The sequence below is a fragment of the Patagioenas fasciata genome, chromosome 3 (assembly GCF_037038585.1).
Source record: "Patagioenas fasciata isolate bPatFas1 chromosome 3, bPatFas1.hap1, whole genome shotgun sequence".
In the NCBI taxonomy this organism is placed as follows: domain Eukaryota; kingdom Metazoa; phylum Chordata; class Aves; order Columbiformes; family Columbidae; genus Patagioenas; species Patagioenas fasciata.
The window spans coordinates 17,286,337-17,299,591 of record NC_092522.1 but is presented as its reverse complement, the minus strand read 5'-3'; the positions used below and the strand labels follow the sequence as shown (position 1 = coordinate 17,299,591).

Genomic DNA, 13,255 nt, shown 5'->3' with positions numbered 1-13,255 from the left:
ACTACTCCAGAATTTGTATGGTAAAATGAAAAAAAAATTCTAATACTTGTTTTCAGGCTGCCAAGAAAGCACGCCTGTTAACTTGCATAATTAATACCTTGGTGTATCTTCATGAAAGGACAAAATTTACATACTACAAAACCCACATAAAACAGAGGAAGACAAAAGCTGATAGAACTGGGTCACTAAAACCTTGAAAAAATGTTATCTGTGTATCTTGCACCATAGCTCTGGCTGGAGCAACCTGTGCTCCCATAATACATCACAGGAACCGGACAGTTCAAGGTGCAGCCTATCCTCATTAAGATTCCAGCAAAAAGAAAAAAGTTTTAAAAAGTGATCTTGGTCCACAGCCATGGCTCACAGGCAACACTTCTTGCTTTCCTTGCTCTTTTTACAGATTTTCTAATCCTCCTAAACGCTTAAACATCTCTGCATTCTCAAGACTACACATGTGAAGTCCTATTTCCTTTGAAGTTTATACAAATCAGGCCACTGATATTTGTCACCAGAAATTCCAGATATTCATTACAGAGAGATATTGGATAAGTGAAACAAATTAAAATTTCTTCAATTAGATCATTCCAGCAGCTTGCCCTGCATTGTAATTTTGTGTACAGCTATCTTTATTTCTCCTGTGTCCTGTGAACCTCTGTGGCAAAATAATCATACGAAGTATCTGGACTAGTATATTATCAGGGACAGATTTTTTAATTCTCAGTTACTGGAGATGGAAATCAAACGTGTTTTAATGTACTCTGAGGAATTTTCTATCGCTTTTCTTAATAGCAGGTTATACATTTATTGGTAGCTAACAGTTGCAAAGTCTTAGCTAGGAATATGTAATATTATTTTGGAAAGTACTATTGAGTGTCTTTTAAGGTTTAGCTTTTGGTCACTGGTTTAATTATGCTTCTTTATTTTGTATATATCCTTCTCACAAAAGTAGCATTAAGATTGACCTTAACACTCTAGGTGTCAAAAGGTCCAAAAGATGCAGTATACAAAACAGTTAAATCAATTAATACATGTGAAAGAAATACATGCAGTAAGATAATCTAAATCCATCATTTGTGTAATACCAGACTGATAATGTAAATAGAGATTATGTGAGTACGACCCTCTGATTTCCATTACAGAAGAAGGAAGACATTGTGAGAAGAGAATGACCATCCATTCTCAACAGAATATGGTAGTTCAGAAGACTGTAAAAGTGACATAGATAAGAGAAAACAATATTCTTATTTTTTATGCATTCTAGTGTGTGATTTTTTTTTTTAAATACACGCACACACACACACACATTAAACACACAACACTGCAAACCTAAGGAAAGCCAGGTCTGCACTTCTGTGTGCAATATTAAATTACCCTTCCTTGCATATGGATTATAACATAATTGCTAATTACCTGTTCACAATGTATAAGACTCTTGTTGCAGAATTTGCCTGTTTTGCTCAGAGTTTTTCTGTAAAGAAGGCTGGTGTTTATAAAACTGCTCACTTATTGGGGAAGTTGAATGCTGACAATATTTAGGGGTTTTGTGGTTCAAAGTATAACTTCAATATTACTTATGCACTCTCCAAACACTACACTGAAGAGAGGATCATTCAGTTCCTCCTGGAATTTTTATAATGTCAAATACTCTAATATCCAATTCTCTCATAAAATTTAACACTAATGTATTTTTAAAATGCCTTGTTTCTACTGTCCTCAGTAACAGACAAAAGTATCCACTATTCGGTGTGTTCAATCTGAAATAATTAGGATTTGACTTTCTGGAGACATACTTGTTGCAGTCTCAATTTTGAGTGCTCAGCATGGTTGCAAACCAGAACACAGATTGTCAACTTAGCAAAATATGACAAATACTGAAGTACCAAATCCAGTGTCATTTAATAACACATTATTTCCCCTTCATAAATCCATACTGGCTACCCCTAATAACTGTCTTGTCCCCAGTATGTTTGGAAATGGCTTTCAGGCAGATTTTCTTTATCACTTGGCCAGTGATCAAGGTGAGCCTGCACAGCCTATAGTTTCCTGGGTCTTCCTTCTTGAAGACAGGAGAAACATTTGAGTTTGAGTTTCATCAGATAGTCCTCCTGCCTTCTGCCACTTTTGCTTGATTTTCTGTGCATGAGGTTGTGTATGAAGGTTCCTCAGATTCAAGGAAGTGATCCTTGAAAATCTACTAGTCCTCCTGGGCCCTATGGGATTCTTCCAAGCAGGTCCCTGAATAGGTCAAGGTCTGCTCTCTTGAAGTCCAGCATTGTGTTCTGGCTTTTTGTCTTTCTCCTACTTCTCAAGAACCTCAACTTCCTGAGCATCACAAACCTGATCCCTTCTTCATTGTCTGTACATACGAGGTCTAGCAGTATGTTGCCCTTCATTGGCTCCTTGATCACCTGTGTCAGCAAGTAAATGCACTCCAGACATCTATATTGTTTGTGCCCTGCTCTGTTGCCCCTCTGGTGTAATTCAAGTCCCTCATGAGGACAAGGTCTGCAAACATGAGGCTTCTTCAACTTGTCTGAAGAAAGCCTCACCTATTTTTAGCTCCTTATAAGGCAGTTTGTAGCAGATACCTATCACATCATATTAGACTTTGGCCTGCCCTCTACCCCTTACCCATAAGCTCTCAGCTGGCTCATCACTTGTCCCTGGGTAGAGCTCCACACATTCCCATCACATTCAGTCCACTATTCCCTCACTTTCTTGTGAGTTGTCATCTCCATTTCCCACCATTCCTAGTCCTGGTTCTCTGCTTACTAGGTTGGCCAGCTTGTGGCAAAGACGATTTCGCTGCATCTTGACAGGTGGATGCCATCTTTTCCTAGCAGGTCTTCCTTGAACTCCTTGTCCAATCTCTAATTAAATTGTCCCAAAATCCAATTACTATAATAACATTCAAACATGCTTGAAAATAAAATATAGTCATCACTACAAATACAGTCTTAGCTGAAAGGCAGTATCTCTAGAATGCAATCAAATATCAAGAAAATAAAATGTTTTACATGAACCCATTTTCTAACTTTGACACAGTTCTCAATTTAAATGAGGGCTTTGGATTTTCCTTGATAAAGAGTCAAAATAAAATCGGAGAACTTTTAGAAAAAGTTTTGTTACAGTGGTTGAAAATGTCAAATTCCTAGTCAGAAGAGAACAGGTGGTGAAGTTCTAACCCTTCAGAGATTGATTTTAATGGAAGTGTTGACGCAGTGTTAACTATACCATCACAAGTACAACGCCAATAGATTATTTCCTTATGTTAACAGACAGTGTTGAAGCTGCCCTGTAATTTGGCACAGAACATTTCTATACTAATGTAATGTGACAATGTTATTATGTCTGTTGTTTTCTATGCCATAATAGCAGTATTTGTTTCCACAAACATGCCATTACATTCACTAATATGGCTATGCTTAAAGACTGCCTGAGTAAAAAAAGATGTAAATTTATAGAAAACAAATAATATCTTAAGATCTGTTGTTGTTTGTTTGTTCTGCCAGAGGAATTTTCAACCCTGCTTTTATTAAAAAGCTGAATTCTCTGGGAAGATAGTTTTCACTACATAACCTGCTCTTAGAAATGGTTACAATATTCATGCTGTATTTTCTCAGACCACTCGCATGCAGCCAACCATTTGTAAGAACAGCCATTAGCTGTTCTTTTAGTACAGTCTTCTATGTAATCTCATTTTGTAGGAACAACTGCTACTGGTCTGCTTTACACTCATCAGTGTTACACTTCTGCCTATCACATCTAAAGAGAACTGTTGCCCTGAGCCTCCACATGACACATCACAGCAAAAAATAAAACAATAATCTGTATATACAATTTTGAGATCGAAACTTCCCCTGCCTTGTTTATCTTCCAGTAAACAGGAAACTGCAGAACACAGAATGTTCCTACCTGTGCCACCACAGAGGTTACAGTCTACAGGCACTCCATACTCACTCTAGTGGAGTACTGAGATTTACAACTAAGCAAAATTTTTGTGGATTAAACAGTGGGTTTAGAGTTTGCAGTTGTAAAACTGTAGCTTTACCCTTGGCTGGTCCAGGTAATTTTCCATAGGAGGACATTCCTTAAACTTATCTCTAGCTGACACACATAGGACACTCTTGGACTGGGAAAAAAAAACAACCTGCCTCACATGGTGCTTATTTTGAGAGAACTTTCAAAGAAAGTGCACATTTTCATCTGGAATAATACATTGAACAGCACAGGACTAACAATTTGCTGTTATAGGAAAGATTATAAAAAATTCTTGCACACTGTGTTAGTAGAATGTACTATAACACTTTTCAAGAAACTATTTTTTCATTATTTTCCAAATGCTTTGCTTTGGAAATTAAAGACAAGAATGATACATGTGAAACATTTACGTTTGTAAAGTCTCGGAATGATGCATGTCAAATCTTCATGCACTGAGGTTACTATGGGCAACACGCTGAAATTATCAACTCAAATGCAGCAAGGTATTTTGTGCACATTAATGCAAATTACAGATGATACAAAACTGGGAGGAGTGGTTGATAGATCAGATGCGTGTGCTGCCATTTAGAGGAACGCTGACAAGCTGGAGAAGTGGGCTGACAAGAACCTCATAAAACAAAGGAAAATGCCAAATCCAGCACCTGAGGAGGGTAACTCAATGCATGAGGGCAGGCCCAGGCCTGACCAGCTGGAAAGCAGCTTTGTAGAAAAGGATCTGGGCGTCCTCATAGACACTTGAGTTGAACAGGAAGGAAATTTGAGGGATGTGATCCTTGCCCTCTACTCAGCACTGCTGCCATGCCTCTGGAGCACTATCTCCTAGTGCTGGGCTCCTAGTGCAGGAGCCACATTAGCACACTGGAACAAGTCCAGCAAAGGGCCGCAAAGACAATTAAGGGCTTGAAGCTTGAAGAGAGGCTGAGAGAACAGGGACTGTTCAGCCTGGAGAAGAGAAGGCTCAGTGGGGATCCTGTCAGTGATATTTAAAAATCTGATGAGTTGGAGGTAAAGAAGACATACACAGATTCTTCTCAGAGGTGCTCAGTGACAGGAGAAGAGGCAATAGGTGCAACTGAAACACACAAAATCTCATTTAAATATAAGGAAAATGTTTGTGCCGTGAGGGTGACTGAACACTGGTACAGGTTACCTATAGAGGTTGTGGAGTCTCCATCCTTAGAGATATTCAAAACCCAACTGGACATGGCCGTGAACAACCTGTATTAGCTGATTCTGCTCTAAGCAGAGGGGCTGGACTAGACAGTCTCCACAGGTTCCCTCTCACCTCAGCTACTCTGTCACTCTGAAATTTCTACTCAAATATGTTCCATAAGAACTGGTAGAACAACATAGTGGGGAAGCGTGGTTGGTTAATCCTGGCTGAGGGCCAAACTCCAACCCAGGTGCTTGCTCACTCTTGCGCTGACCTTAGTGTTCTGTCTGCTGTTTCTCACTCTTTTTGTTCCCTCCTCCTTCATCTGTCCTGCATTTTGGTAAGAGTGGCATACTTCCTAAATGTGTTTTCACAGAGGCATCACCACGTTGGCTGAGGGACTCAGCTGTGTCCTGTGGTGTGTCCGCTGGAGCTGGCTGTGCTTGGCACAGGGCAATCCCTGACTCCTCACTGAAACCACCCTGCTGCCAACACTGGACACGGACACCCATTGTAGGAGGGATGCAAGTCTCCATTAGCCAGGTACTTTTAATTCTTTCTCTTATGACCACTAACACTTATTTTTAAGTGGTCAGTTTTGGGGTTTGATAACAAAAAACCTCTAGCTATGAGATTTTGATGCCCTGAATACTCCATTTTCAATAAGACTGTAAATTCAAATTAAAAGTAAGTCAAGGACCTGTCTGTGTAGCAATACTGGGTTAGATTTCAGCTCTGTCAACCAGCATCGCTCCATGCACAATCTGCAATGGAAACATGCTCACATGCACTGCTCAGCAACATGCCTACATCCTTCTGAAGGGGGTGCATTTTTCAGCAACAAGCAGGTGCTATTCCAGACCTGTCGCTGAAATAATCTTCTTCACATGGAGGGAATTTGTCTTACTTCAGTGCTGCAGAAGTTTAGCCTGTGGTACGCAGCCTACGCAAGTTACTAAAAGCTGTAGCAACATTTCATCATTCCTCTTTTCATTATGCTCTTGCCAAACACAGCTGAACGCAGTCTAGGAGCATCTAGATGACATGGAGATTACAACATCATTTCTACTCCTTTCCCTCACATACACCATTTTGAAAAATCTCTCTCATTAGATTTGCTTTGCAGATTTTTGGTATCTGAACTGACCTAAGGAGCCAAGATAAAGCAGAAATCAAACATATTAACCAGACTCTGCATTCTATTACAAACCACTCACATCTAGGATACATTTATATTTCACATTTGTGATAAAAGAACAAAAAAAATTATCTGGGAAAAATGTAAGTATTTTTGGCAGCCATCATCACAAATAGTATACTGAAAATTATCTGATTGTGTGCAATGTAGTCCATAACATTTCCATACAAACAAGCCTTCACAGTTTGGTAAATATTTTTCTTATGTGCATTTATCAGCTCGCCAGATTTATGCAATAGCTGTCACTCAAAGAAATAATTCATAGAATATTCCAGGTCCAGACATCAGTTAGTATTAAGACAAACTTATAAGCAGAGTTTTTCCTTTGCTAGATGTGGAACACATAAGTTATTATTAATAGTTTTTATTTACTTTTGGAAGATCACAGAAGAACAGAAATAACCTAAAAGTAAGACAGAAAAAAACCAAAACGTTTTCTACTGTAGCAGATAGGGGACTGAAATCTTTAAAAATATGAGTTTAGCAGTATGACTAATCACTCACATTGCTAGGAAGGGCAGAATCATATACATAAAATAAACCAAAATCTTTGCTCACATTATCAAAAGCTTTTTGATTCCACATTTCATTTCTACCATGACAGTAACTTCAGAGAAACAGACTGTGGTGAGTCCTTTCCATAGTTTTCAAACATGGTCAGGAGTAGAAAATTTGAACTTTCATTAGAATTAGTAATGTAGCTTTTGCATACAATTCATTTTCTAGCCTTGTACTACATACAATTCAAGCCAGAAGCTTTTCAAATTATACTTATTCTGTTAGGGTTTGTTCAAGAAGGTGCACCTTGTTGTAGACTGGAGAACCAGAACAAGACATAAAAATCCAAAACGCTTGACAGTTCTACCATCACTTTATACCATCAGTTACTCATTCAGATAGATGTATACAAATGGAAATAAAAATGCTTGGCCTTAAAGAAATTCCCTCTTCATGAGGATATCAAAATGTACAACATTTGGAATTTTCAAATGTGACAAGTAAAAAAGAAAACTCAGTAGCTCAGTTCAATGAGTTACCATGAATTATTATGGCTTTTGCATTACTATTCCAATTTCATTTCTGCATAATTCTATTTAGATCAATAAGGCTAGATTGAAATAAAGCTAGATTATGACACTGGTGAATCAGGGCCCTTATTTTTGACACATTTAAGCTTTTCCTGAAAGACCAGATGGTTGGTGTATGTTATGTAGTTTTATTCAGATGAAACCTAAAAGAACTAAAATACTCAGCAAGCTTTTATTATTGGCATGCTTAATGTGTCACCTAAAGAAATCTACAAAGGGAGATAACGAGCCTTGTCAACTGTTTCACAATAATTATAGCCCTCATGATATAATGCTACAAAATTACAATATTGCTTAAGATAATAAAATGCAAAAGTTTTTTTTCAATAAGGGAAAAAAAAAACCACTATTTGTAACATCTATGCAGCAAAGAGATTATTTCAATCAGGTAACCATCAGTACATTAGACATGCAATCAAGTGTAATAAAACCAAATTCTGTCAGTGTTTGATACTGCACATTGTCAAAAATTTATACTGTATAGCTTAGCTATGCTCCTCTTACAAGCCTTACAGATTTTCACAGGGTTTGCCAGTTCATTTAAATATCTAATATTAAAATAATATTGTCCTAAAGCACTTGAGTGCTCAGATCAGCATTTTTTACTGTACTTACGGTCATTGCATAGTGGTCCACTGAAGGAGGTCATACTGCAGTCACAACTGAATCCATCCCACTGCTGTAAGCACACGCCCTGGTTTGCGCACGAATCCTCTTGGCACGTTGTGCTGGGGCCTGACGAGAATATACAAAAAAGGACTTGCACTTTGTCTTCCAAAGAAAGGTATTTCTCACTGGATCACATTAACTAGTTGCCAACATCTCAAAACAAATTAACAAAGGGTTAACAAGTAAAACGCACATAAACTTGCTGATTTTGTAGCAGCACATAATATTAAAAGGGTGTTTTTCTTTAGTTTTAAGACTGACATGTTAACCACAAAAGAATACACAAACTGAAGCAGAGTTATTCCAGGTACAGTGCAAATATCAACTTTGTTGCGAGCTATTTGTTAATCTCATATTAGACCATTAACTGGCTAAATATTTTCTAAAAACTTCAGGATTACTTTTTCCTGTAAACACATTTCAAACAGTAAAGCCAAATGCCACAGAAAGCAAAACTCTGAGAGATGAAAGTAAAGACTGGAAAATAAAATTAAAACTAAAACAAAATATTTTTTAAAATGAAGCTACACTATACAATGGTTTTAATCCCACAAATTATTTTAAATGATTTAGGTCTGAAATTAAGAGGAGTTTGGGACTTTTTGGCAAGAGTGTTGGCAAGTACTGATTCACATGCTTCAGGGATCCCATGCAGGTTGCTTTTTAAAGGGGAAATGCATAAAATCAGACTACTAATGAACTGGCATGCTGAAATGTGATATATGCATGAAAAACAAAGCTACTTTATTTCTAGAGAATCATAACTAGACTACTGAATTATAAAGAAATTTGAAAAGGAATGATCAAAGCACTAAAGCAATCACTATACAAACATATTCAAGACTGAAAGCCTTTATGCAAGCTATGCTTGAAAATGAAAGTTCGTGTAGCCCATTGTTTTAGAGGTGTGAAAGACAAAATTTGAAATAAAATGACACATTTTAGTTCTGAAAGGTACAGAGCATTTATTGCAGAAATAAAACTGTGCATTGGGGGTTTCAGTCTTGTTTAATACACACAGGGCTATCTACCTTGCAAATCAGCTTTCATCAATGCAACTTTGTCAGCAAAATAAAAAAAAGCAAAATATATTAAATGTTAGTAAGCAATATTGAAATGGCAGCAAACACAGAAAAAACATTCAGAGTAAAGTGCATGCTGCTGTTAAAGAGAGAAAGAAATGCCATATAATGCAAACAAATTAATGCTAATAGCCATAAATCTTCAGGCAAGCCAAAATAAGAAAGCAGTAATTTGCCAGTATTTTACTACAAATATAATGGTTAATTGAGCTGATGACATGTAATGAAGGAAAATTAAAAGCCTTTTTTTTCTTCTTCTTCCTTGGATAGATATGAATGCATTAGCAGAGTAAATGCATGGTTGAATTCTGACTAGCCATTTGTCATGTTCAGATACACTGAATTCAAGAATAATTAGCACTGTCATTCTTTCTGGTCTGTCTTTTTTTTTTTTAGCCCTTTCCTCATGACTGGTGAATGAAGGCTGGAATACACACCATGAACTACAGATTACTGTGAGCTCACATACACATTTCACACTGACTCTTGACATCACAAGGAAAAATTTGGTTCTGGGATTATAAAACTCTCCTAAATTGTTTTGAAGAAGACATATCGATATTTGAAACTCCCACTACAAGTCATTTATGACAGGGTAAAACTGGTCCAAAGTCTATATAAATATCCTAAATCATCCTGTATAGAGAAATCCACTTAACCCTTCTTTCACATTACAGCTCCTTCAAAGATCTCAGTGTGAGATTTTCTTTTGATTTGCTAGTGTTTTAGAAAAATCAATATCAATATGATTTAAGTCAGTTCAATGGCCACTTGCTTTAAACGAGGCACTGCTCCACCCCACCTCTGAGCCAGGGCCTGAGCAGCCACCAGTGGAATTAACAGCGAGGGCAGTGTACACTGCATCCCTGCTTCAGCAAAACCACAAATTATTTTATTTCCTTCTGCAGCAAAACTATTAACTATTTTATTTACTGTTCGAATAATAATAATACTACCCATAACCAATTGACTGCAGTAGGCAGGCATAGGGTAGTGATTTCTTTTCTTTGAGTTTTGAGCCCAGAAGTTTAAACATTTGGGCATTACATCACCCTTTCTTGAGCTGGGGATTATAATGACAGCATCCCGTAGCTGACAAGAAAAGACACATTTTTTTCTCACCAGACTCTGCTACTCAGAAACTTTACAAAGATGAAGTGAAAATATCTGTAGGTGTTTAAATGTTATATATTCATGCATTTATTTACACTTTAGTTATGCAATGTTAAATTTCCTCATCTTTGCAAAAGTAGAGCAAAAGTCACAAGGACTTAAAAGTACATAAACTGCAGGACCCTGTAAACACACTAAAAAGTGTATTATAAAACATACGTATTTGGAAAAAAATACAGATACAATCTTGTTAAAAAAGAGGGTAGGTTGTTTTTTATAAAATTGATTATTAGAACTATTTGCTTATCTATAGTAGTCATTATTAAAAAAATTGACATCAAGATTAACTTACATGTAAGAATTTCTTTTAATAAAAAGAGGCTTTCTTGTTTGTTTGTTTAAAGAACAAAGGAGGACTGTTTAATGTCATCAAATACTATAAGATCTACTATAACAGGTTCACATTTTCCTATATATACTACAGAACTAAGCTATTTAGTAAAAATATTGTAATACACTCTTCTCAAGCACTCACCTTTTGATTTACACTCTATTTAAATATTGTAATTTATTCAGTCTTCACTGCAGACTTTTTAATTGACTGGATTTGGTCGCTTATTTACATTTGTCTTATGTGAGGGTTTACATGCTATATATTACACAAAAAAGCATTATAAAGCAGCGTGTGCAATGTTTTACTATCTATTGCAAAAACAAATTCCATATCTCACTACCAAGAATCATGTATGTTAATGCGTTGAAAATTTTCATATACTTTGTTTAACGCACAGTTGATATTATAGGTGCATACAAATTTACACAGTGCATTTTCCTCCTGAATATATCAAAAGTTTTGCGTTTTTTTAATCATTCTCTAATTGCTATAACTGTGCTTTCTTTAAAGTATTTAAAGAAAGTACAATACCTTTGACTAGAGAAAAACAGGGTTGACACTTACAACCTGGCTCTGGGGTTTGCTGTTAACAATTCAATGAGCTAGTTAGCAGATATATCTTTCTAGCTGTTCTAGCCATTGAAAATTTGTCAACAAGGTGGATTCAGCCAAGTGTAAATTATATTCAATGCACAATGATAGAGGACAGAGATGTCTATCTGCCTGCGGCTGAACCTTTGAAATGCAAGTCTTTCAACTTGCCACACCAATCCCATATATGGGTTTGCAAAAAACAGTCCAAATAAAGAATTTTTAACACACACTGATGACAGTAAAGTTTTTGAGAAATACCAACCTTTTGAGAACATACTCCTAACAGATAAAATTAATTAGTAGTATGTCATGGGTTCACAGTTTGACAGAAGTGAGAAAAAGAGCTTTCACCCCAGGATTTTTTTTTCTATACCAGAATGGTGGGGAATTCAATCCCATAAGAGTCTGAAGAAGATCAAATCCAAGTGCCTCACTACTTAAGAAAGATTTTGCAGCAGGCTGATGTCTTAATAAATGCCATATACACACCAGTACAGTCAGCTGTCTTTTGGATTGAAAGTGGTGGTGAATAAAATTTATTGTTCTGAAATTACTTCTGTGGCTGTGTCCTGAGCTCCTTGAACTCAACATCTTAGGGCACTTAGAGAATTTATGCATCCTATTGCAGCACAAGACAGATGCAAAACTGCTCAACTCTGTAAGGGTAGAGACAGTTCTGTCTGTACAGAGCAGCAGAGCTCTGGGCAGCTTGAGGCATACAAGAGACTTCTAGGAGGAATCTAAATTTGCAAGTGACTTAAATAATATTTTAAGTGTCAGAACTTTCTTTCTTTTTCTTTTTTCTTTTTTTTTTTTTTGTACATCTGATCCATGTTCTGCAGACAAGAGGCTGAAAGGTGAGTGAGGAAGACTTGAAGTAAATGAATGAGATGGAAGAGCGAACTTGCAAGGGTTAAGCAGAAAGTTTGGAAGGGAATATTTCATTCCACACTGTTAAAGATTTCCTTCTGTTGGGCAAAAGACTTCTGATGAGGAAGTTCCCTGGGAGCCAGGCAGCACATCTGGTTTGACCATTTTGCTTGTGCAGATGATTTTGGTGTTGGAAACAGCTGACTCTCCAACAAAAAAAAAAGACCAATATTTATATAGTCTTTATTAAATTGTTGGTAGCTTTATTAAATTCACCAATAACTGAGTTATGCCACTGGTTTAGAAGGTGAACTTGCACTCTAGGCCTGTGGCAATATTTCTTCGAAGTACATAAATTCATTTAGAAAATTACACAATTTCAAAATAAGTTATGAAATGTATAACGGACTTAAGGCATACTCTGATTCTCTGAAGGGATGGTGCAAGCATGGAACTTGCTAACATCATTCAGAAAGCAGAATCTAATTTTCTAAAATCAGTGACAAACTAATTTATACAAATTTTTCCATTCCTGATAGAAATAAATAGACACTAAAGCTATGGAGAAATAAGTTGTGAATTTTACATGTTTCGATGTGCTAACAATAGAAATTATACTGTTAACTAAAGGCAGCAGGCGAAGTTCCACTTCTACAAACATACTGTAGGCAGAACGAAACAGGATAATTTATCCACCAGAAAAGCTTTATCAGATTAAGCTTGAGAAAAGCCCCCAGCTCTGCTTGTAGTTTTTACAATGTCTATTTACAAATTTAACAAACTTGATATCAAAATCATCAAGATTCCAACTTGAAATTCCACAGTGTCATTTACACATTTTCCTGTCCAGAGAAGAATGGCACTTGAAAGGGGGGAGAACACATAAAATTTAACATAGCCATAAAATTCAGAATTATGTGAATAAAATATATAGGCAAGGACAGAGAATTGCTTTAAATTATTCCATAAATCATAGTAAAAATAACGTGGGATTAAATGGCAGCTGGAGAAATAGCTAGAGATCGACACACCTGAATTAGAAATACATCACTTCTAATTCTATCCTCACTTAAATTTCATTATAATCCAGAT

General features: G+C 36.5%; 1 protein-coding gene across 32 annotated transcripts in view; it reads right to left on the bottom strand.

The window, feature by feature from the left end:
- The window catches only part of NRXN1 (neurexin 1), a 731,497-nt gene that overhangs the window by 354,947 nt on the left and 363,295 nt on the right, over positions 1 to 13,255 (bottom strand). For 20 of the 32 annotated variants that reach the window (XM_071805872.1, XM_071805884.1, XM_071805888.1 and 17 more), the window contains one exon: positions 8,057 to 8,176. In XM_071805872.1, the coding sequence (XP_071661973.1) occupies positions 8,057 to 8,176 (120 nt within the window). Of the gene's footprint in view, positions 1 to 8,056; positions 8,177 to 9,141; positions 9,169 to 13,255 lie in introns of all 32 variants that reach the window. The other 12 variants (XM_071805868.1, XM_071805870.1, XM_071805881.1 and 9 more) reach the window with 1 other exon arrangement.